This window comes from Schistocerca americana, chromosome 1 (assembly GCF_021461395.2).
Source record: "Schistocerca americana isolate TAMUIC-IGC-003095 chromosome 1, iqSchAmer2.1, whole genome shotgun sequence".
In the NCBI taxonomy this organism is placed as follows: Eukaryota; Metazoa; Arthropoda; class Insecta; order Orthoptera; family Acrididae; genus Schistocerca; species Schistocerca americana.
The window spans coordinates 212,184,159-212,210,469 of record NC_060119.1 but is presented as its reverse complement, the minus strand read 5'-3'; the positions used below and the strand labels follow the sequence as shown (position 1 = coordinate 212,210,469).

At 42.9% G+C, this 26,311-nt stretch overlaps 1 protein-coding gene across 1 annotated transcript in view; it reads right to left on the bottom strand.

Annotated features, from left to right (window-relative positions):
- The window catches only part of LOC124601929 (NPC intracellular cholesterol transporter 2 homolog a), a 60,714-nt gene that overhangs the window by 8,159 nt on the left and 26,244 nt on the right, over positions 1-26,311 (bottom strand). Inside the window, exon 2 of the mRNA XM_047136286.1 lies at positions 1,111-1,218. Within this exon, the coding sequence (XP_046992242.1) occupies positions 1,111-1,218 (108 nt within the window). The remainder of the gene's footprint in view (positions 1-1,110; positions 1,219-26,311) is intronic.

Below are 26,311 nucleotides of genomic sequence, written 5' to 3'. Positions count from 1 at the left end.
CTAGAATGCATTATTTACATTAAAATCCATGCAGAATCAATACCTGCATCACGTAAGAATTTTTAACCTTGGACTACTCTTCCGACTTCAGTGTATCTGCTCCCACTGCCCACCGTGTCTACACTTTGTTTTGGCTCACCCGTCAGGATAAACAAGAAGCTTGTGTGAGTTTGGACCCCTCAAAGATAATTTTTCTGTGTGTGCTAGCACCATCCACCACATGTGTGTATGGTTTCACAGCTAATAAGATATATTACCTTGAATTGTGTAGAACATTGAAATCTGGGTAGAATGACTACGCGCTGCAAGAATTACTTTTCGGTAACAATTTTTTTGAATTATTTAAGTCTTTGGCAATGTGTATATGTGTATGTATATGAGCTTCCTCCATCATCCAGTATATTTGCCCTTTGCTTAGCTTGCTTTTAGCAGTCAGCACTTCATTTCGCTGCCTGCTGTTTGTCCCCCCCCCCCCCCCTCTCTCTCTCTCTCTCTCTCTCTCTCTCTCTCTAATTAGCAATTCCCATTCTTCGCCACACCTTGTGTACCTAGGTAATTCTATGAAGTCTATTTCAGTATTATTTAACCCATATGTTTTCATCTAATGTATTGCGTGTTTTCCTGATCGTTACCGCCAATTCTTGGGCTTTAAGTGAATATATGTGTATCATTATCACGAAAGGAATCTTTTTAGTTGCGTAAAAGATTCACAATTACTCAAGTCATCGCCCATTGTATCCCAATCCTTTTACCTGAAGAGCTCCATATGTTTGCAATGGTGAAAAAGAGAAACATCAAATCGCTTTATCTGTTGTGCTGAGGACTACTGTACTGATGGAATTTCGTTGTGCGCCAGATTAATCTTTATATCAAAACATCTTTTAGTAAGGGGATGTTAAATGTTCAGAAGTGCACTTGCAGTCTTTACAAAAGACACTTGTTTAGAATCTGTGCTCAGGAGCTTTGTGAGCTATACAAGAATAGAAAGAAACAAGTAATTTTTCTACACCCCCTTTTCGTACTTACGATATTTTTCAGTATAAACATTAAGACGTAGGAAATTGGAAGAGAAAAAATTAAGGCAGCTCAGAAGATAATCTGTGTACTCACTGGGAGTGAACTTGAACTCTAGGCCCACTTCGGTCTTCTTCTTGAGTTTGCAGGTCCCCTGCTGGCATCCAGATATCAAAACCTCGTTCACATCTTCGTACGGCGAATCTGCAACAGAGTTGAATTCAGTCTTTAAAGAATGCGACTACTATATACAGTCCAATAATTTATATGTATGCTTTAAGGTAAAGATAGACAAAATAAAGTAAGTAAACATTTATCTTTTGCAATTGTTCATAACTGTTAGTACCGAACTTGGACACCATTAGGCCGCGCGGGGTAGCCGCGTGGTCTAGGCGCCTTGTCACGGTCCGCGCGGCTCCCCACGTCGGAGGTTCGAGTCCTCCCTCTGGCATGGGCGTGTGTGTTGTCCACAGCGTAAGTCAGTTTAAGTTACGTTAAGTAGTGTGTAGACTTCGGGGCCGATGACCTCAGCAATTTGGTCCCATAAGACCTTACCACAAATTTCCAATTTGACAGCATTACATCGTTTAACTATGTAGAGGAAAGTCTGAAGACATTTGAAACGGGACGAAAACGTAAAATCAATTTTAGGGAACATCAATGGCACACTTGAATTGAAGAATATGGAATGGGTCTGGAAAAGTACGGCACATCTAAAGCAAATCCCAGTTAGTCCTTCATGAGTATGCAAAACAGCGCACAGAATAAATTTAAGAAACGCGCTATTGGGGTCGCAGCAGATCTGTGTTTGCCTTATGTAGCAGAGATGCTCAGAGAAAAACACGAGCTATGGGAGTAGTCGCGATATTTCATTAAATTTGTATCCCAGCAACACACACACACACACACACACACACACACACACACACACACATTATGTAACTGGTATAGGACAGAAAATAGCTAAAACGGACGCGAAGTATCCTCCAAGCATAGTGCAGGAGGATTGCTTACAGAACACTCGTGCGACCCATCCTAGAATACTGGCGGAGTGTGAGAAATACCGAAGAGGAGAAACAAGGGGTATAGAACGTATAATGAGGCTGCAACATTAGCCACAGGTTTGCCTAAGCCATGGGAGAGTGTCACCGAAATGCTAAAAAAACCTGGACTGTCATTTTTGACGACGGATGTGAGCAATCCAACTAAAACTTACGTACAATGTTTCTAGATCCAGTATCACGAACGGAATCTTGTTGTAATCTTAGACTTCGAGGTTTGGTCACATGCGCTAAATTCTGTAGTAAGTTTTTTCTTGGGACATATACGATTTTCACGTGATCACCAATATATTTACTCCTTACATGTCATTTTCGAAAATAATTCACAAAATCTATCCTAGTAAGGAGCAAGACAAATACATCACACACAAAAAGTTTACTGGGTGCTTAAGCTTTAATATCAAGACTGTTTGTGAATTTAGGGCCAGTACTACGAAACTACGCATTTTCAAAAAAGCAAATTAACAGAATAATTCCGAACAGTACTGATATAGTTAATGGAATTGAAATGGTAGTGTGTAGGACTGCCAGAAGTTCAGTTGCTGCCGTCTTGTGTTTCTTGCAGACGCCAGCTCCTAAGTTTTATTTGACACCAGGAACGTACTTTACGCTCAATTAATGGCAGGGGAACAGATGTAGACTGGTGGGACAAGAAATACTAGGTGCAAGGGCAGAATTACCTGCTAACGAGTTGTGTGAGTGGCAGAGGGGCAAGCAAAGAGAAAAGAACGAAGCGCTAATTATGACGTCAAATCCGCGCAGTTACGTAAAGAGGCCTGCGAAAGAAGCTGAAATTACATTCGTCGTCCGGTCGGAGCGAAGGTGACTTCTACAGCGCTCTGACTGTATAACAGGTTCCGAGAGCCAGCGGAGAGTCGTGGTAAGACAGATGGTAACATTCTGCAGATAAAATAGAAAAAGTCAAGCCGCTGGCATGCGGTAGCTCTGTTTTAACGTGGTCATTTCTATTTGCAACTTTCTCTAACATTTGTTACACAACTGAAATTTACTTTATGACTGACCGCGTGCTTTTTCTTGTTATCCCGAGTCACGCTCTCTTCCTCACTAAGGGGATCGCGCCCACTCGTCAACACTACGATTACTTGCAAATTTGTGATATATGCATGACTTGGCCAGGAATAAAAGTGGCAGCTCCAGATGGCCAAAGGCGTTTGAAAAAAAAAAACACTTTTGGCGCGGGTGGGGTGAGGATTGAGCCGCTAACGTTAGCGTAGTTTCCAGGCAGCGTTTGGCGCAGTGGTAACATTACAAAACGATAATTCGCGGATAGTGGCATCCGTTTGCAGCGTGAAAACTATTTTCAATTACTTACACTGCAAATATACCAAAATCTCTCTCAATACATTGTGCTTATATTCTCAAACTCACGAAAAGGTAAAATAATTTCGGATGGAAAATACATTTCCAACAAAGAATACGGCGTCCACGAGGACTCTACAAATAATTTTCCAAGAAAGGGTTGTAATAGAAGCGTACAGGACTTCGCATCAGTTTCATTTCGACCTCCTAGCAGCTATCGGCATCTCTAGAAGGCTACATCAAAATACATTAAACTGTACATCACCAGCTATTCACGCCAGGATTTGGCGAAATGATACGTTACGCATGGGTTGCTCCCAAACTGTACGATAAATGTAAACGACGTTCTTTTCTAGACAAACTTTAAAACGATCATGTATCTGTAAAAATGCGACGTTTATTACATGTAGAAGACGCCGTGACAATTACTGCTTCCCCGTTTTTTCTATGAATATCACATCAACACATGTAAATCAATTGCAAAACAATAAAAAATGTAATTTTATAAACAACGTCCCCCTGTACATCTTGCAATCCCTTCGTAGCAGCTTATTTGCAATCCGAATTTTTTGTGACTTTCTTGCGTTTCACGTGAATACTGATAAATACAATATAGTTGGCACTATTTCGACATACTTGCAGAGTAAGAAACGCAAAAAAATTTGAAAAGTTTCCGTTCAGATACTCGATCCACGACCTTCGGTATTCCGTTCTCTCCCCGTGGCGCCGGCGGCTTCCCGAGATGTACGCTAGCTAATGGTTGATGCCTAAAATACATCTTTTGCCCTAAAAGTTTGACCGTCTGAAGCCACCCACTTCTATGACTCATTTCTGGCTAAACCTGCATATGCCATAAATCTGGACGTAATCTATTGACTGGTAGGCGCGGTCCCCCTATTAGATAGGGTACACACAATTTCTTTATAATATTATAATCTTCCGAGGAGAACACGGTAAGTGCCATAGCCTGATTTCCCAGAAACTTCGCATAGTGAAAGGGTGGCCAAAATAAGAGAACATGTGCCTCGGCTTCTCCGTAGATATTCGACCGTTTGAGAAAACGACGGTCAAAGTTTTTGATGTAGTTTGCATGTCTTTTGAGCGAGTAAGCAGTTCAACGTAACTAACGTCGCAGCATTTCACTTTTGCGACCCGTGTCCGAAACCCTATTATTTTCATTTTTGTGTTTTGTTTATCTACGAATGTCCGTAGAAGACTACTACAGGAATGTTTAATGTTGAAATAACGTTGGCCTTATGCGTGTACTAATTATATGTCCAGTAAATGAATTAAAAAAGAAATGAACGGAAAAAATTTGAAACTTTTCGGTGAAATTCCTGGAGTTCATTCAGTCAGTAGTATTAACAACGCTTATTCCCAGAGAGATTCATACGAAAAAATGTCGCTGTTGCCTTCGCGCGGGGTTTGTCGTTTCCGAAATTTCTACGTTTCGAATGTTTGTAAGATCGGTAACATCCAAGCGAATGCACCAAATCTTCCGGAAGAATAAGCAAAATATAATTAAGAACTGATATAGGAATGAAATGTAAGAATGAGAGTTTGAAAGGACTGTAACCGTTCAAAATACTATACATGGATATTTAATAGATGTGCATTTATTGTGAAACTCAGTTGGAATTTTACTATTAATAGAACGTGCAATAACATTCCACCGACATGGGTAGATAAAAAAATCAGACAAAATACAAACAGTAATCGGGTTTCGAACATGGGACGCAAAGGAGGCGGCCTCGACGCTAGTCCCCACGCCACCACTCGGGGTGGCGCTAAAAGGCATTTCAATTATGTCGAAAACTTTGGTGGTCGTTTTCTCACAAACGGTCGAGTATTTACGGACAAACCCAGCCACGTGTTTGCTTACTTTGGCTCCTGTTCGACTGAGCCAAATTTCTGGGAAATCGCATTGTGGCACTTGCAGTGTTCTCCTCGTTAGTGATTTTTGTTTAGCTGATTATTTAGTATCGTTATAATAGTTTCGCATTATCTTTTCTGATATTTTCTTCATTCTGGACCTTATTTCGCTGACCAGTACCTGTTCAAACCTTTAATGATTTTTTTCTTTGAAAGCTCCTGGACTTCAACCAGTGAGCAACTCCATTTGCTAGCCTTACTTTTGAAATCTATCCAGCATTTACGTTCAATATTTATAGCTACGAGTACCCTCTTGCCCTAAAGCTCGCTTTCCCCGTAACGAACGATCTCCCCCAAATAAAGGGACAAAGTTAATTTCATTCCTACTTAGGATAATCATCCACTTTTCACTGGCGTCCCTGAAGACTTACCGCTTCAAATTGCCATAGGGGTAAATGCTACATCATTTCTTTATTTTCTTGTAACGCCATACATTTTAGTGCTGTCTGTTACTCTACTATTACTACCCTTGCAGGACTCACATTCTGAGGTTGAAGTCGAAACCAGTAATAGTAAATATCATTACAATCTAACAACATTTTAATCCAATTGCTACAAGCCCTGACTTCCAGTGTTTAAATGAGACGTTTTGAATTTTTCAGCATAGTTGCAATTGCTTATGAAAGAAAACGGGTTTTGTGAGAAACTCATTTTCAGTGATGTGGCGAGGTTTTTTATTAATGGCATTATCTGTGCAGTCTCACGGTTTTACGTTTATGGTCCATTTTTCTTCTCCGAAAACGCCTTTACAGGACTATATGATCTTGCAAGGAAACTGTTTCACGCCACAAGCGCAGACTGACTGTGTGGACTTCATATACCAACAGGATGGTGCGCCACCAGATTTCCATCATGATGTTCACGAATTCTTTCACAGGAAATATAGAACTAAATAGATAGGTCGTGGTATCATGGCCTCCACGCTCTCCCGACCTAACCCTAAGCGATATTTGTTCTGTGGTGTTATGCGAAAGATAGTGTTTTCGCCTCCTCTACTAACAAACCTACCAGAACGCTTCTTCAGTGCTTTTGAAATGAATAATAGGGACATGTCGCGCCGAATGAGGGAAGGACTTTCTTATCTACAGGGTGTTTCAGAACGAATATACGGGTTCTAAGGCTCTGTAGCATTTATTACATCCAACTTACAGTGATAAATAACACCAAATGAAAGAGCAATTCAAACAGTTTTGTTTGTGTACCTGTACAAAGAGGAGAGAATGGAACCAGGCAAGAGTGACTGAACGTGTTGAACGAGTGAGAGCCTTTCACTCGTAGCCCCAAGAAATCAGTTCGGAAGGCTAGTCGTGAATTAGCAGTTCCAGTGACACCTGTCTGGAAACTTACGGTGACGCCAACAACTACGTCCTTACCGTTTGCAGTTGTTACAAGCTCCAAAGCCTACGGAGTACGATTTACGTGCCAACTTTGCAACCGAAACGTTGCTGCATGGCGATGAAGATTTTCTGGATCGTGCCGTCTTCGGTGATGAATCGAAATTTCACTTAAGCGGAAATGTGAACACAAGCAATGTGCTCATTTGCGGGTCAACAAATTCCCACGAGACGGTGTAGTTGGAAAGAGACTAAGCTGAATTTTTCTGAGCCATATCCCGGCGGAACGTTTGAGGGGCCTTTATTTTTCGGTGAAGCAACCATAACTGGCGTTTCTTACCTTTATGCTCTAAATTCTCTTCCTTTTGCGTACAGGTACGATACACAAACAAAACTGAGTTGCTCTTTCATTTGATGTATTATTTATAACTAAGTTGAATGTAGTAAACGCTACAGAGCCTTAGAACCCGTATATTCGTTTTGAAATGGCTCAAATGTGTCTGAATACTATGGGCCTTAACTTCTGAGGTCATCAGTCCCCTAGACCTTAGAACTACTTAAACCTAACTAACCTAAGGACATCACACACATCCATGCCCGAGGCAGGATTCGAACCTGCGACCGTAGCGGTCACGCGGTTCCAGGCCGTAGCGCCTAGAACCGCTCGGCCAATTTGTTTTGAAACACCCTGTATTTTACATCTGTAGAATCAGGGAGGGGGCGGCGGCGGCGGCACATATGGAGAACTTTTAATGCGTCAATAAAAAAATAATGAAGTGATTTTTTTGTTTAGTTGATTATTTAGTATCGTTATAATAGTTTCTCATTATCTTCTCTTATATTTTCTTCATTCTGGACCTAAGTTCACTGACCAATACCTGTTCAAACCTTTAATGAGTTTTTCCTCGACAATATGTCAAATTATACAGCTACAGCAAATTTAGCTTCAGTCGTTTATAATAATCCTGTATATCTCACAAAAAGACCATGAAGGTCAAATCAGTGAGATTCGAGGTCACAGGGAGGCTTGCTATCATTTTTCCCACGAACCGTTCACGACAAAGTGGAAAGCGGGGAAGTGTCACATGAAGTACCCTGCACCACACACCTTTCATTCCGAAGATTCGTCACCGCCTCCTACACAGTGAGAACATGACCAGTGAGCCACAAGATAAATCAGAGATCGCACGTAAATATTTAGGGGTTTGTTTAGGCACGAGTGTACATCGACAGTGGAGCAGTAGAGGAATAGAGTGGTTCCATTCAGCCTCTGCCGAACACTTTGTAAATTACAGAGTAATCGTGTGGGGGTCACTGTTAGCAATGAAAACGAAGAATGGTCGTAGATTTGCTTGTATACGCAGTAGTAATTCAGGATAAAAATAGAACAATATTTTGTCCACAGCGTCTCAGCGTTGCGGTTACGTGCTTGCGTCACTAGCAGCCGAGGCTCAAAGCGAAATCACTGACCGACACTTCCGAGTTGCACGCCTAGCAGGCTTTTGTGCTGCGGCGGAAATGCATCGACACCCCACCCAGTATTACAACAACGCGTGGCATTCCTCTGCCACCTGCCACACATTACGTGCGCCGCCTCCCGGATATCCGCCGCTTTGTGTTCCCCTTCACTCCAGCCGTCGGCATTCCTAGTTGATGCTGCACCGTCGGTACAGTTTCTGATCACGTAGTCCGATGATATGCGTTACCCCCACTCCGAAGACTGAAACATTCCTCAGCTGCTGCACACGTAATCGCTCAAAAGGCCTTCACCACTCACCTGGAATCATTGCGTCACAATCAGCGGCTCGACTTTGAAAGCTTCTAGGAAGTTTGGGCCACACCAGCTCTTTACGTTTCCGCAAAATGTTAGCATCACTTCTCGTCAACACGGACCAGAACGCAATTTTTTTTGAAAAGTTTGTTGAAATATTATCCTGAAACATCTTTGTTATTATTGTTGCTTAGACTCCGAAGATTCATTTGATGCAGGTCTCCAAGCCAGTTTATCCTGTAGAAGCCTCATCTCTACACAACTACTACAGTCTACATCCATTTGAACTTCATTTTAAGTATTTACAACATTTACGGCCATTACCAAGTTTACGATTCCATGATTCTTCAATACATCATCAGGATGTGTACTACCCGCCGTTAATTTTGCCCATAAATTTCTTTTTCCGCAGTTCTCTTCAGCAGGTTACCTCCGTTATTTACCCACGTACGCCTTATCTTCAGCATTGTCCTGTAGCACCACATTTCAAAATCTTCCATTTTCTTCTCGTCTGAATTCTTTACTACATTTCAGTACAACGCGCCTCGCCGCCCCCCCCCCCCCCCCCCCCCCCCGGCTTTATCACTGGCGCGTTGCGACCAAAGATGAGCGTGCTACATCAGACCAATTTTCTCGAGACTGGTGACTTACTTACATATATACATCCAAGTCTAAAGAAAAATTCGATATGTCAGCAAAATTTCATATGCAGCAATGTATCATCTAATTTGCACCAAATGCAAAATCACAGCGACTCCCATTTTTCATTGCAAACGTTTTCGAATTTCGCACATTGTGTTACTTCCATGTAAATATCACAATAGCAATGACCATTTCCGAAATGAAAAGCACATTATGAACCCGGCATATAAAGCTATAAGAAATGCAACAATTTTTTTTGCCGAGTAGTTTCCGTAAAATCGTTTGAGGAAGACTGCAGTGCGTGCGCCTCGACTGTCATCGCCGACGGGCCGAAACGCGGCGAAAACTGTCGGCCTCTCCTGAATAAACTAATGAACTTGCCCAGCACTTTGGAAGAAAATTGGTCTCTCCGCATCAGTCACGTTATCCTGTGTGGACACACTGTAGCTGCAGATCCCAGCAGCATGTAAGGAAGGGAGCAAAGCTGCATGCCAAATGCGCCAATTGGGCTAGGTGGAGAAATGAACTGTCACATTTGCCCGCGTTGTTTCCCCCCAAACATACTGAAGACTGCCGGCTGAGGTGGCCGAGCGGTTCTGGGCGCTACAGTCTGGAACCGTGCGACTGCTACGGTCTCAGGTTCGAATCCTGCTTCGGGCATGGATGTGTGTGATGTCCTTAGGTTAGTTAGGTTTAAGTAGTTCTAAGTTCTAGGGGACTGATGACCACAGAAGTTAAGTCCCATAGAGCTCAGAGCCATTTGAACCATACTGAAGACTCTACAAGCCCTAAACTTGCATTTCTTGCTCTGCTGGCAAATGAAGGCAGAAGCTAGCGCTAGAGATGTGCAAAAAGTTTTTCAGATTCTTTGGAAATCTAGTTCAATTCGTGGTAACTTGTTTCCCCTGCGCCTAGTGTAACCTAGTGGCTAGCACTGAGGTGGACGAATAGACGGTTGTATGTTCTGCATCCAACATTCTTTATTTTGCTCATCAGAGGAGAAGCAAAGTTGGACTTCAGAGTGTCATTGGCACTAGTGTTATTAAAGGTAGAGGGCGATATCATTTGGATCTATATGGGAAAGGACTCCATTCGAGGCATTGTTAAAGATTCTTTCGTCGGAAGCGCTGCAAAAATGTCACGCAAATCCGAGATTTAGTAGGCCTTGAGGGGTTTGAAGCAGTGCTGTTGATTATATATATGCGCGATATTTTCCCCCGATATATAGGTATCAGAATGGAACTATCTACTGCCAACATTTTTATTATATATTTTTCGCAAATTTCGGTAAATGTTTGTTCTTCTGAAATTGTAGTGGAACATACCTTTACTTTTTTTAGCTTTCATGACGTCCAGTCTCTCTCTTTCACTGTGTGAAGCAAGTATCGGTGGCACAAAGAAGTCCGATTGCGCTGGGAGTATGGCAGTGTGAATGGAACAACAAGATTTTCGATGTGATGAAATAGCACACCACACAATTTTTAACGCAACTAGTGTGCAATTTCTGCACATCGGTTTTTTTCATAGACTGCTGCTATTAAAAAATATCAACGTCCTAGTTTGAAGCCCTTCCGAACACGAGACGTCAGTTGTCAGAGGGCGAATGGCGCGAAATCAAGAAAGTGACGAAACGCACGATGAGGGGGGCAAACAGCGGAAAAACGCTTCTACCGCAGCACAAAAAGACGACTTACGTTTTATTTAAAAGAGACTGAAAAGTGGGATATCAGCTTCGTCATTCCGTCTTCCTCACCACATTTAAAAGCGTTTCCAAACATTTTGGCATGCGCACGTATTTGTGTGTGTTTTTTGTTTACATGCACCTTACTTCAAACTCCCACAAGCTCCTATGGGGCCTGTAGCGGCCGTACAGTTGCGTAATTGTAATTATCCCTTTATAACGAGCAATCCAGTTATTAGCTGGCGCTCTTCTTGTTGCTGCACTACTCTGCGTCGGCTGTAAAAATAAGAAAATGAGCGCAACGTTTTTTTGCAGCCTTGAAGGCGTCTCCCAGCTGTCTTTTTAACTGAAGTTACCGAGGTCCTTAAAGACGTTTTCCGCTGGTGCTGCCAACTCATTATTTTTGATGCCACGTGAGGCGAGCAGCGAGCGTTTTTCGTTCGCGGCAAGGGCGGCAGTTTACGTCAATAATATCACTTCCGCGCTTAACATATCCGCGAATTTGCCTCTGTTTGATAGAACTTGTATAGGATGCGCTATTTCAGCTACTAGTAATGGCACGAGTCTACAGTTCGACTGTGCGAAGACAAGGGAGACAAAATGTTCACGCCCATTGTCTGTCAGAGCTCATACTCGCCCGGAGGGGGGGGGGGGGGGGGAGGGGGGGCAGCTATACTTCTATTAACGTGGCCAGGCAGCATGCGCATGCACACGCGCGTGACTTCTCTAGAATTATCTGGCATGATAATCTAGAACAGTTGTGGATGACACGTAGCCATAAACTAAAAAACTAAACTCCGCCCGAACAGGCCATGAAGGCCCATAGGCGTCACTGGATGCGGATATGGAGAGGCATGTCAGTTTACGAGATCGAAGCCGCTACTTCTCAATTAAGTTGCTTCTGAGTTTACTTCACAAGGGCTGAGTGCACCCCGCCTACCGACAGCGCTAGGCAGACCGGATAGTCGTCCATCTAAGTGCTAGCCCAGCCCGACAGCGCTTAACTTCCGTGATCTGACGGGAAGCGTGTTACCATTACGGCAAGGCCGTTGGCAGTCGTAAACTATTTCGACTGTTTTAATTCGGGATCTGAACTTTGTCGCAAGTTTCCCTCATAGACCTATGATATGCCTTGATTCTAAGATAGTGTCATACTAAAAGGTTTTGCATCAAAATTTGTATACAAAATTACGTGTTCCTTGTCACGATGTCAAATAACTGACAGCACCCTCAGAAACTCAAAAAGGGCTATTCTGAAGTGCAAGAACAAAAACGCTTTGCAGTATATTTATCAGGTGGACTTTGTAGCTTCCTTCTCTGGATATCGATCCAAATTCATAAGTAACTTATCTTGTTTCCTGCGCAGAGTGCGAAGAGCACTATGCTTATTTCCTTATCATATGCTCACTACAATATTTTTCCCAAAAGGAAATTAACATCCTTTTTTATCTCAACCGATTCCTAAACTCTCGCCGAAGTTGGATTGGTTGGGTTGTTTGGGGAAGGAGACCAGACAGCGAGGTCATCGGTCTCATCGGATTAGGGAAGGATGGGGAAGGAAGTCGGCCGTGCCCTTTGAAAGGAACCATCCCAGCATTTGCCTGGAGCGATTTAGGGAAATCATGGAAAACCTAAATCGAATGGCCGGACGCGGGGTTGAACAGTCGTCCTCCCGAATCTCGCAGAAGTGTACAATTTTCCACAACAGGATAATTTTCACTACAAAGATGGAAATATTTCCAATTACAGAGTCCTGTGATTTTGTGTGCACATCAGTGCAGTTATTTTGAAGCACTGGAAATAATGGAGCATTGACATAAAACTGTGTCTCTTCGAAAATCTGAAGAATACATTCGTCTCATTTTTGTTTAATTAAACAACATTTTACGTAGTAGAAACGGACAAGAGCTTTATTTAAATATTCTGTTGCGTTATGTCCTAGCACCAACCGACGGTGGCCACTTCGTGAAACAAAGGGACGGACAGCGTACTCCTGAAGTCTGGCAGCTATTTGTTAGAATTAAGGTTAGTGGTGATATAGCTCGGAAAATGCTGTTTTTGGTATCTTGGTTTATATTCTTTTCACTGGTTTTGAGTTCAGGCAGAGTGTTTTTACTGTATGCTTCTTTACCACTGATCTCGATGAAGTTCTTACAATGTTTTAATATTTAGGCCCTTTAGATACGGCAGAGTTCTCTGTCTCTCCCGCTGAACGTTGTAGTCCTAAGCTTCCAGTTTCCACCATCAAGCACAACGTAAATTCCGTTTTCCCAACGGGTATGTCACCTGTAAATATGGAGTTTGTGCGAATTTTTTTCTATCCAGAGATCAGAACACAGTCTACGATCTTATGAATTTTACTTTTCAACGTAAGCTGTAATAATTTGGTAACTATTTTCTGAATAGTCCGGCCAAGAAGTGTGTCGCTTGTTCTTGTCGGTAATTCGAGAGATGGTTAAAACCTGGTGGTTACCTCACTGTTCCTTGTTACTAGAAAAAGACCACGGCCAGCCTGGTCACTGTCTTTTCCAATGCAAACATCACTCCTGCAGGCTGAGGACAAAAATTTTGTTTCACGTTTATGATGGAGACACTTTTACTCGCAAGAGTGAACGTAACTGACGAATTTTGGTCTTAAGCAATGTTAATTATGCTGCTCAGATAATCGAAAATCAAAGTTCATAGCATCTGTTAGTGCTGTTAACACTTAAAATTTTATTAGGAGTTACCTTTAAATATATGAAACTAAAACGTATTAAAAATGTGAGTAATTTACAAACAGATATTGCTCACATAGTGTTACAGAGGAGATAGAACGGCAGTGTGCGCACACTCAGCAATGGACAGACTTAAGTAATACACACATTGTTCACGCCGATAAATCTACGATTATGGATTTCGAAACCTTTTCAAAAGTAAAAGAACGTGAGTCACTGTCTAAACATGAGAAGTGGGGTGTCACATCATACAAAACAATTCAGTATCGCAGCAATGACATGACTTAGCACATCAGCCAGAGGGCTACCAACACATTTCAGTTTCAAGAAAAATGTCTTTCGAATATGCCAGTTTACGGAATGTCTTTCGAATATGCCAGTTTACGGAATGTCTTTCGAATATGCCAGTTTACGGAATGTCTTTCGAATATGCCAGTTTACGGAATGTCTTTCGAATATGCCAGTTTACGGAATGTCTTTCGAATATGCCAGTTTACGGAATGTCTTTCGAATATGCCAGTTTACGGAATGTCTTTCGAATATGCCAGTTTACGGAATGTCTTTCGAATATGCCAGTTTACGGAATGTCTTTCGAATATGCCAGTTTACGGAATGTCTTTCGAATATGCCAGTTTACGGAATGTCTTTCGAATATGCCAGTTTACGGAATGTCTTTCGAATATGCCAGTTTACGGAATGTCTTTCGAATATGCCAGTTTACGGAATGTCTTTCGAATATGCCAGTTTACGGAATGTCTTTCGAATATGCCAGTTTACGGAATGTCTTTCGAATATGCCAGTTTACGGAATGTCTTTCGAATATGCCAGTTTACGGAATGTCTTTCGAATATGCCAGTTTACGGAATGTCTTTCGAATATGCCAGTTTACGGAATGTCTTTCGAATATGCCAGTTTACGGAATGTCTTTCGAATATGCCAGTTTACGGAATGTCTTTCGAATATGCCAGTTTACGGAATGTCTTTCGAATATGCCAGTTTACGGAATGTCTTTCGAATATGCCAGTTTACGGAATGTCTTTCGAATATGCCAGTTTACGGAATGTCTTTCGAATATGCCAGTTTACGGAATGTCTTTCGAATATGCCAGTTTACGGAATGTCTTTCGAATATGCCAGTTTACGGAATGTCTTTCGAATATGCCAGTTTACGGAATGTCTTTCGAATATGCCAGTTTACGGAATGTCTTTCGAATATGCCAGTTTACGGAATGTCTTTCGAATATGCCAGTTTACGGAATGTCTTTCGAATATGCCAGTTTACGGAATGTCTTTCGAATATGCCAGTTTACGGAATGTCTTTCGAATATGCCAGTTTACGGAATGTCTTTCGAATATGCCAGTTTACGGAATGTCTTTCGAATATGCCAGTTTACGGAATGTCTTTCGAATATGCCAGTTTACGGAATGTCTTTCGAATATGCCAGTTTACGGAATGTCTTTCGAATATGCCAGTTTACGGAATGTCTTTCGAATATGCCAGTTTACGGAATGTCTTTCGAATATGCCAGTTTACGGAATGTCTTTCGAATATGCCAGTTTACGGAATGTCTTTCGAATATGCCAGTTTACGGAATGTCTTTCGAATATGCCAGTTTACGGAATGTCTTTCGAATATGGCAGTTTACGGAATGTCTTTCGAATATGGCAGTTTACGGAATGTCTTTCGAATATGGCAGTTTACGGAATGTCTTTCGAATATGGCAGTTTACGGAATGTTAAAATTCCAAATATCTTGCAGGGCCACAAGTTTAAAGATGGTGGACACTGTCTCAGGTGCAGATGCAGACCATGGGATGCTCCCTTTTCTTGTGGCTCCTCTAGCGACGTGCTACGGTACTTTGGCGCCAGGATTTCAATGTGAGCTAAGACTGCAGACATGCACCGCCAAACAATAATTACCCTATTTTTGCGCGGCTGTAATTAAAAAAAGATGTATACCCTTGTACTAAAGACGAGAAAAGGTCGTGTACATTAACTGCACAGTTGTTCCCAGGCTCACCCTCCTATGGAACATCTGCTGTGCTCTCGTTTTCGTAACGCCACCTACGTAGCTGTGTTAACTGCCCTGCTACAACACGTTCCTTTTACTTTTTCATCTATAGCATGCCATACGAAGGTGCCAGACTTTCCTTATTTTTCAGAATGCACTGCCGGCTGAAACGGAGTTGTGGTTTCCAGTTTCACGCCGTAATGAAACACGCCGCACGCTGTCCCTGACACCGAAAACCTGTTTTTGTTGCTACGGGAGGCTGACAGCGGATTGAGTGGAGAGAGACGTGGGACGTTACCTTGGCTCTTCCCGGATGGCGCCGGCCACAAAAACGGACGATTTATTTCCCAGTTGACGGGCAGCCCGCGCTTGCAGGCGGCCACGTCACACTGGGAGAACAGCCGAGCAGGAGTGCTCGAGGCCAAGGTGTTCCGCTTCGCAACTTGCTCTGCGGCCGCTGACGCCTGTGGCTGTTTCCCCGCACGTGGCCTCGCTTACTTCGAGTGCAGTACAAAGTAATTTTTCAGATTACCCCAAACACTACGTCATCCTCGCATACAATGCCACCTTTCGAGAGTGGGGTAGATCCCGCATTATTTCTTGGCAATATTCCAGTGAAGTTTGTTAGCTCCCCCTTTATCCTAGCAATGGAGCTCGCAAATTTGAAGTCTGAATGTGACTACTGGAGCGCCACTTACAACGTCTAACGCCGTCACTTTGAGAAACTGCAGATTTGCTTTAACTATGCACACAACGCTGGTGCAAAATCCGATGTTCATAAACTATGTTTTTATACACCTTTCGTCGGTCAATTTGACTACGTTTCTGACACAAAGTACATTACTTGCCATTAAAAATGCTATACAAAGAAGAAATGCAGATAATAAACGGGTATTCATTGGACATATATATTATACTAGAACTGACATGTCATTACATTTTCACGCAATTTGGGTGCATAGATCCTGAGAAATCAGTACCCACAACAACCACCTCTGGCCGTAATAACGGCCTTGATACGCCTGGGCATTGAGTCAAACAGAGCTTGGATGGAGTGTACAAGTACAGCTGTCCATGCAGCTTCAACACGATACCACAGTTCATCAAGAGTAGTGACTGGCGCATTGTGACGAGCCAGTTGCTCGGCCACCATTGACCAGACGTTTTCAATTGGTGAGAGAACTGAAGAATGTGCTGGCCAGGGCAGCAGTCGAACATTTCCTGTATCCAGAAATGCCCGTATAGGACCTGCAACATGCGGTCGTGCATTATCCTGCTGAAATGTAGGGTTTCGCAGGGATTTAATGAAGGGTAGAGCCACGGGTCGTAACATCTGAAATGCGAACAAGAGGTGACCGAGACGTGTAACCAATGGCACCCCATACGGACATACCATCACGCCGGGTGATATGCCAGTATGGCGATGACGAATACACGCTTCCAATGGGGGTTCACCGCGATGTCGTCAAACACGGATGCGACCATCATGATGCTGTAAACAGAACCTGGATTCATACGAAAAAATGACGTTTTGCCATTCGTGCACCCAGGTTCGTCGTTGATTACACCATTGCAGGCGCTCCTGTCTGTGATGCAGCGTCAAGGATAACCGCAGCCATGGTCTCCGAGCTGATAGTCCATGCTGCTGCAAACGTCGTCGAACTGTTCGTGCAGATGGTTGTTGTCTTGCAAACGCCCCCATCTGTTGACTCAGGGATCGAGACGTGGCTACACGATCCGCAACAGCCATGCGGATAAGATGCCTTTCATCTCGACTACTAGTGATACGAGGCCGTTGAGATCCAGCACGGCGTTCCGTATTACCTTCCTGAACCCACCGATTTCCATATACTGCTAACAGCCATTGGATCACGACCAACGCGTGCAGCAATTTCGCGATACGATAAAACCAACGCGTGCAGCAATTTCGCGATACGATAAACCGCAATCGCGATAGGCTACAACCCGATCTTTATCAAAGTCGGAAACGTGATGGTACGCACTTCTCCTTACACGAGGCATCACAACAGCGTTTCACAAGGCAACGCCGGACAACTGCTGTTTGTGTATGAGAAATCGGTTGGAAACTTTCCTCATGTCAACACGTTGTGGGTGTCGGCATCGGCACCAACCTTGTGTGAATGCTCTGAAAAGCTAATTAATTGCATATCACAGCATCTTCTTCCTGTCGGTTAAATTTCGCGTCTGTAGCACGTCATCTTCGTGGTGTAGCAATTTTAATGGCCAGTAGTGTACGTTCTAACTGGTTAGCTTTTGCTTTGACACTACCACATGGTTAAAATTAAACTTTCTCTACTTGAGCAAGTGTAGACGGAAAACTATTTACCCAACTTTATAGGGGTGATAAGGTTTCGCTGCAGGACTTGTTTTGTTAGTAGCATTGGTGTCTATGACTTGCCACTAGGCGCCGGTACTGATACGGCGACATAGCTTTGAAACATTAGTTGCAGACACTCAACATGGGCTAGGATAAGGCGAACAGGGCTTTCATTACTCGTAAAGCCGTTGCAATACGCTGCTGATCTTCATGAGTATCGACGCATTAAAGGAAATATGTAGAGGCCCTCTTCCTGCACCGGGGCTGAACAACATGGTTCGGAAGTTCCAACTAACTGGCGATTTGGGAATTGCTCCTGGGTGAGGCCGACGGCCAATTGAACCACAAATTGTTGAAGTTCCTGCTGTCGTAGCTGAGAATGCTGAACGCTATGTGCTATCTTCAAACAGCGCGCGAGGTGTCACGATAGCTGACCATTCCATGGTCCACCGCTGGAAAAGTACTGCGAACAAATTTGAAATGCTACCTCTAGGGCGGAAGGGGACGGTTCCAGGCTATCGTGGATGCAGATGGTGCCACAGTGAGCAACGTTTGTAACCTGGAACGTAAACACGGTACGTAATTGACAAATGTTAATCAAAGGTTTGTTATCTCTCTTCCGCACGTCCTTACAAATGTTTCCACGGAGTTTCATTGTCCTACGACCACTCTTTCATGGGGAGCCATCCAGTAGTGAAAGTTTAAATATAACCACCCTGTACATAAGCTCTTCCCTCGCCAGAAACATGGTAAAGAGTACCATTCTACTGGCTACCAGGGGATGTTGCTCTACTGAAAAGAGGCACGGAAGGCACAGTTCTGCGAAGGAAGTAATGCAATTTGTTATACCTCTTAAGTGTCCAGTGACGAATTTTTGGAAAACGGTCATGGGAAAGTGTGGGTGGAAATGAATAGTACGTTTGCGTTCGACTATCCGACTGTGACTTACCACTTCCTAGCAAACAGTACTCCTTTCGCAGGAAGTGCGACCGTAATACTAATGCACAATGCTAACATTGACAGGTGGATTTCATGCCATGCCATGCCGTGCCGTGTATGTTACGTGGGACGACCGCCGATATCCATACGCTCAACTGAATGTATAACAACGTTCAATGGTTCGAATGGCTCTGAGCACTATGGGACTTAACATCTGAGGTCATCAGTCCCCTAGAACTTAACTAATTAAACCTAACTAACCTAAGGGTATCACACATCCATGCCCGAGGCAGGATTCGAACCTGCGACCGTAGCGGTCGCGCGGTTCCAGACTGTAGCGCCTAGAACCGCTCGGCCACACAGGCCGGCAACAACTTACGTCTTTGGATGGGGTAAGTAGTGTCATTCTGACGTTTGAATTGCCTAAGTGTCTAATATTTTGGACATCTGTAGGGTATTAAAAAGTATTTCATATTTTGAGAGGTGGTATTACGGACCAAAGCAAGGCAAAAAGTCTAGTATTCAAGGGCTCTGAAATGCAAGATGATGTGTGAGCGTTTGTTTATCTTCGCTACACCAAACATTTTCTATTGCAAAACCTTTGGTATTACGAAAGCATTGCAGAACGCTATATGCAGATGAAGACAGTCTTCTGTTATTCTGTATGGATATAGCGTGCGCTGTATTTCAGTTACTACTGTCACTGTAAAGCGATCCACAATTCTCGGTAAGTGCTCGTGGTTCATAAGGTATGCCTTTTGAGTCCATGATTGCTGGACTTCCTTATTCCTGTAATCCTTTTCGCATGTTTTGTTCTTTAAAGCTTTAATCGTATGAAGTTTCTGCGATTCAGTAATAGTTTTGAGTTACCTGACTGGAAAATTATTAGAGACTATCGGGAAGGTGCTAAGGACTGTGCCATCAGAATCTTCTTGTGAATTCCACGCTCAAATATAAATTACGTCTAGTTTTCGGACGTCCAAACGTTTTGACGGATTCTCTTCGCCACCAACTTGTTACACTGCTTATAAAAATAAATCTATGAAAACACTTCGTTACGTATTTGCCGACGTGTATGGAATTCGACTGACTGTACAGCGGAAAGACTTGCGCGTAATACATTTTCCACTAAGCGACTGTTAACTTCGTAGGACTTGAACGTGAGATTTATGGTATGGTGACTCTTGGAAATATTGTAGGAAAATCAGCGCCATTACTCTCCCGGCGTAATACAGTCTTTACGAACCCAAGGCCTACGAATTTCTGAGATCTCTAGACGCACATACGAGTATATTACGTGATTAAATATTCATGTAGTTGAGTCAACATTTTATTTCGACTATCAGAACTTCATATCTGTGACTATATAGTCACCGTAGTTTCGTAAACAAAGTAGTTTCCTGTATTTGCGGCGTATTGGACTGAACCGCCTAGATCTACAAACGTTTATTTCTCGAAAATAATGAACTTAAGCTTATTTTCTTGATTCCACATCAATTCAGTAGTTTTTGTGAATATAAAGTGTTTCGATAGGTGGCAAGCAACTTCCTTCCCTTATCAAATAAACACAATCAGATGCGTTGAACTTAACGCTGATACTGCCTCAATGCGGTTTTTGAATTCTTTGGGCACTATAACGAAATACTTTCTTTGCGATCTACACCGCGATGGGGCGTAGTTACATGAGATAAGAGACGGTGAAACGGGTGTTTTCCAACACAGAAACAGCTTGTGGAATGACGTTGATATCACTTAGTCTTTGCGGCAATCTAAGTACACGAATGTTCATCTGTAACGTAGTAAATCCTTGGACGATCTCAAATCGAATTAACGTTGTACTTTTATTCTTCTACTCTTAAAGCTGTACCAGAAGACTTTTCCCTGTAACACAAATTGCTACATACGCTTTAAAAATAATAGTGGACGACAATTTTTCTCTAAGAACACAATGAGCAGAGTATCTAGAGATATATCAAGACGGGGATGTTCCACGCTACTTAGCTGAAGTGGTATCTGACGACCCCATGTCGAGTGAACTCCACAGAAATGCATTGTTCGCCTGCAATGACAAACACACGTTCCACTGATCCCGATTCCTTCCCTCGCAGGCATTCCCCAACAAGGACACCACTTAGGCTGTCAACTGCAGCCGGTTGAAGTGGCCGAGCAGTTCTAGGCGCTTCAGTCTGGAAACGCGCGACCGCTACTGTCGCAGGTTCGAATCCTGCCTCGGGCATGGATGTGTGTGATGTCCTTAGGTTAGTTAGGTTTAAGTAGTTCTAAGTTCTAGGGGACTGATTACCTCAGATGTTAAGTCTCATAGTGCTCAGAGCCATTTGACCATTTTTTTGTGAATTGCACTCAGCTTTTCCGCGCACTTATAACCTGGCATCCCTATGTTCCACATGTATTTGTGCTCCTCAGATCTGGCCACTTATTGTTGCGAACATTAAGTGCTTGTGTTCCAGCACTGAATGTATATTACATGTACCAACCCACCCTCACTGCACAACATTAAAAATTTCATGGTAGGGGTACTTAGTACCGTACTATGTATTACGAGTGAGTTTCTTCCAGTCCCAATCGTGTATGGAATGCAGGAAGAATGACATAATTCCACTGGCTAGCCTAAACTTGTCTTCGCGATCCTTACGGAAACGATACGCGCGGTCATGACGTACGAGGGTGTGCTGGAAAGTAATGCCTCCAATTTTTTTTACGTGAAAACGAAAGCTTTTTAAGTAAAACCAATATTTGTTGTACACACTATTCTTTATATCTACATATTTGCAGCCTTCTGCCTCTAGAGAGCTCCTTGTAGCGATTTTCATCGATTTTCAGCTGTTTCCGAAACTTTATCCTAGATTACTAAACCCTCGTAAAATTTATGATAGCAGTTGGTAACAGTTCACGGTTTCCACCAATCTGGCGTTATCAGTATCTATTGGAGATCTTATAATTGAAATGAACTAGTGCATAAACTATAAATGACTTCCTTTGAATAAAATATCAAATACTGAAATTTACGATGGTTTAGTAAAAATGTAACATTTTTCCCCCTTTAGTGTTCTCGGGTTAAAGAACGCCTTCGAAGACTCCGCTTTGATAGTGATGAAGCGATCCAAGCATAGGAGTCAACATTCTACAGCGACGGTATCAAACTGTCTCTCTCGGAAAAATGCTACCACCACCAGGGTGGTTACGTTGAGAAATACTGTAATTCTCTAGACAAAGATGAAGAATGTTTGTCTTATTTTTAAAAATTAACAATTTTTTTACATAAAATTCTTAGGCATTACATTTGAGCACTGCCTTGTATACTTCTAGTCTATACTTAAGCCTGCCTTCTTGAAACTTTAAATATTCACATAATAATTAGCGTCCGCCTTCCAGCGTCTGTCAGTGGAACCGTTACGCATGGAGGTGGAAGTGTGATGGTGTGGGCAGCAATAGCATGGTATTCTGCTGGTCCCATCATTTCTCACAAAGGCCGTGCTACACCCAACGACTGTGTGAACATTTTAGGTGATCAGGTGCATCCCGTGATTCAAATGTTGTTCCCCAAAAATGATGCCATATTTCAGTACGATATTACATCCATTCACACAGCCAGGACTACATTCGTGGTAAGATGAGCATGCAACTGAACTGCAGCGCCGAACACTCTCTCTCTCTCTCTCTCTCTCTCTCTCTCTCTCTCTCTCTCTCTCTCTGTGTGTGTGTGTGTGTGTGTGTGTGTGTGTGTGTGTGTGTGTGTGTGTGTAGCTATCGCCTGGGCGGGTTTATATCGATATTAGGTCGGTAGTCAGTGTTCTGGCTGATAGTGTATGTAACGGTTCCGGATTCTATGGCTTTCCACATGGCGCTGTCGAGCACAGAGAGTGGGAGCGGCCACCTTCGCCGAGGCCCACGCAATCTGAGCCCGCCATCTGCTCCGCCGGCCGCCTCCTCTGCATGTTTAGTTGGCCTCCCCACTTGACCCTGGCTGCGGCGGTTTCACAGAAACAAATGCCCGCGGGAAACCCTGGGCGTACACTTCTGCGGACAGTCCACAGCCTGCTCGACCCGTGTGCGGGCATGGGACAGTAGACTGGTTTCAACACCTCGTTGGCCAATCGATTGCTTTTCGTTCAGCCGAGTTTTTCAACCGAATGAAAAACCGAAAGAAACTTGTCTCTGCGACCGCGTCAGCTATACCAATGTCATCCACTCGTTTTCTGGTTAGCTGGTTTTTCACTTGTTCAGGTTTTTAGCTTACACAAGAGCAGTTACTATGGTTGCCAACCTGTTTAGAGAATTCAGGTCTTTTATTCCTGGTACAGGTAAATAAAAGGTGTAAAAAATAGAGTATTTTCAAAATTTCTATATTTACTCATACGAATTTTTCGTACTTCTGGCATTAAATACCGACTATTGGTAGGTTTCTGAAGTTAAATGATTTATCTAACACTATAATGTCATATTTAAATAAATGATTTTTTTTTTCAATTCAAATTTATTGAAGCTTTGTCTCCCCATCGGTTCGCATCTATCATGAAAGTCTTTCGGTAACAGAATGCATATATGATACCATTTTCTTTCTTAATTCTTTGGTGACAATCATTTGCTTTTTATGAAGAGATTGACTTGCCTGCCTTTTAATCCAGATGCAAAGTTCAGTGTTAAGTAAATGCAACAATTATCTTCACGGACGGAAACTGAAGTAAGAGCTGCGTATCGGCACTAAATGAAAACTAAAATATCGGAAAGGCAGTAACTGTGGACTTGCCAATGTGGGGCAGTAACTCATGGACTAGATTCAAATGATTTTTAATATATGGCTTCCATTATCTTTTCTGTAAAGCTGTATGCAAACTGTAGCTGTTTCTCCTACAAGTATCCTTAAGGGCACTATCATACCAAACTCTATACCTCCTCATTTTATTAGTTCCTCTTTAACTGCATTTCGACCAACTGAGTCTACAGCGATATATTAATCAGTTTTAAAATATGCAACAGGATTCATTATAGGTATAATGGGTACTTTAACTTTGGCGTACCGTCGGGGAGTCCTTCACGTATCCCCTCTGGTAGGTACGCATGCCCCAGTTGTATACCAATACTTTAGTCCAGCTTATGAAAGAACTACAGATGTTTCACCCAGAAAAATGAACGGATAGCTCATCCACTAAAAAAATTAGAGTGGCTCCAGTTGAAATACGATTTAACCTATAGAAAAGCTACAGGCTGGTTTCACTTGAACGAGTGAGTAATTCAGCCAGTATGCTAAACTACAACAACTGGTCCCACTCTAAAGAAATAAACGAATACTGAATTACAACCGATTGAAACAGTTTTATTTCAAAATAAAATGGTTCAAATGGCTCTGATCACTATGGGACTTAACTGCTGAGGTGTAGCGGTCGCGCGGTTCCAGATTCGAGCGCCTAGAACCGCGCCCGCATCTCGTGGTCGTGCGGTAGCGTTCTCGCTTCCCACGCCCGGGTTCCCGGGTTCGATTCCCGGCGGGGTCAGGGATTTTCTCTGCCTCGTGATGGCTGGGTGTTGTGTGCTGTCCTTAGGTTAGTTAGGTTTAAGTAGTTCTAAGTTCTAGGGGACTTATGACCACAGCAGTTGAGTCCCATAGTGCTCAGAGCCATTTGAACCATTTTGAACCATTTTGAACCTAGAACCGCTCGGCCACTCCGGCCGGCTGTTTTTTTCCTTTGCTCCAATCATCACTATGAGTGCACTATGCTCTCGGCGACAAAACACGCAGAGGTCTCACTTCGCTTATACCTGTAGCAAATATGTCTCACAAGGACATCAAAAGGTGGCAATCCCAGATACTTGCCATGCTGGAATATTCTGTTCGCTGAAGGAATGCTGTACCGCCAAGTATTCCATGTGCTAATTAGCGCTGTAGTTTAGATAAAACATAGCGTACATAATCTGCAATTAATGGAATTCGTTTTATACTGGCTCAGAGGTCTGTCCACACGATAGTGATATGCCAAACTGCATTTTAGGAAACTGACGTTTCCCTTGCACATGCACCTGTCTAAGTTAGTCTGGGGTGACCTTCCAAATACTGTAAATAACCTACAGGATAATGGCTTCACCAAAATGCATAAACGTTTCACCAGTTGGGAGAGTATCTAAGTGTTAACAAGAAAGCATCTGACACAAATGACTTTTTTTTCAGAATTGAAGTGAGTGAGTTCTAACTTGCAGCTTCATATTTACTTTATTGAAACTTCCATTTTTTTTTTTTTTGCAATGTTTTAATCTCATTCTTTTAAGTTTGTGGCAGCTGCTAGTTTCGCAATACGATTTCCTGGCTGCTTTACTCCACAGTATTTGATGCTAAAATACTTAAGAAAAAGCGGCACGCGCTATCAGTGAGCTCACATAAGGTGACTTCCAATTCAGTCTCCACCAATTGAAAATTCGCATGGAGCGTTGTAGGGATAGAGGCGGGGAGTATATTGAGGGCGACAACAACTAAATATTTATATCTTTGAAATGTGTTACAACAATATTCCCGTTATTTTGTAGCCACAGCTCGTATGACATTCACATAAAAAATGTTATATAAAGAGAAACACCCACTCTTGATTTCGCAATTGTCTGTGCAAGAGATATTTACGTGTATCCAAAACAACTGCCTGTTAATTGCATTCTTTAAAGACTTTCTGCATGGGGGCCAATAGCTGCCTCTGCCCACTGCACTAGCCGTAGCTATTATCAGCACGGATGAGAAGAGTGGAACTGCAAACTGGAGTATTCCGGCCCGGCACTCAGTCATTTGTGAAAACTGGCGTGCAGCGGGCTCTTATGCGATAAGTGTGGGGTCGTCGGATGTACGAGTCACGTAACCACACGAGACGCTGCAGATAACCATTTTCACGGACGCTGAGCACACGGATGGTGGCGTTAGGCGTGTCTGCACTCCGCATTCTGGTTGCCTGATGTCCGATGTGAAATAAACCAGCGTGAACCTTGCAGTAAAATACTTCCTACAATTCGGTTACACCTAGTTACACGTCTTCCTTGCAGTTGTATGATCAGCCAGTGGTCTTCCTGGAAACTTCCTATCGCAACCCCCTCAGATTTGGTGGTAAGATGGTCCAGTGGATACCCCGTCAAAAACTAAATATAAATCAAGCATGAAAACAGGAAGGTGTCCTGAACTGTGGAAGAAAAAAGAAGGGAAACAACGAAGGGTCCAACAAAAATAAATAGCCGTGGTGTCTTGGGTAAGTGGTTATGGTGTTGTACTGCCGGGTTCAAAACGTCTTCGTGCGATTTACTTTTTCTTTTTTTCATAAATTATGAACTGTCCGTCGGGTCATTGAAATGTTTGTTCTTTCTGTTCAAATGGTTCAAATGGCTCTGAGCACTATGGGACTCAACTTCTGAGGTCATCAGTCCCCTAGAACTTAGAACTACTTGAACCGAACCAACCTAAGGACATCACACACATCCATTTCCGAGGCAGGATTCGAACCTGCGACCGTAGCGGTCTCGCGGTTCCGGACTGTAGCTGTTCTTTCTGTAGTTTTGGCAGTTG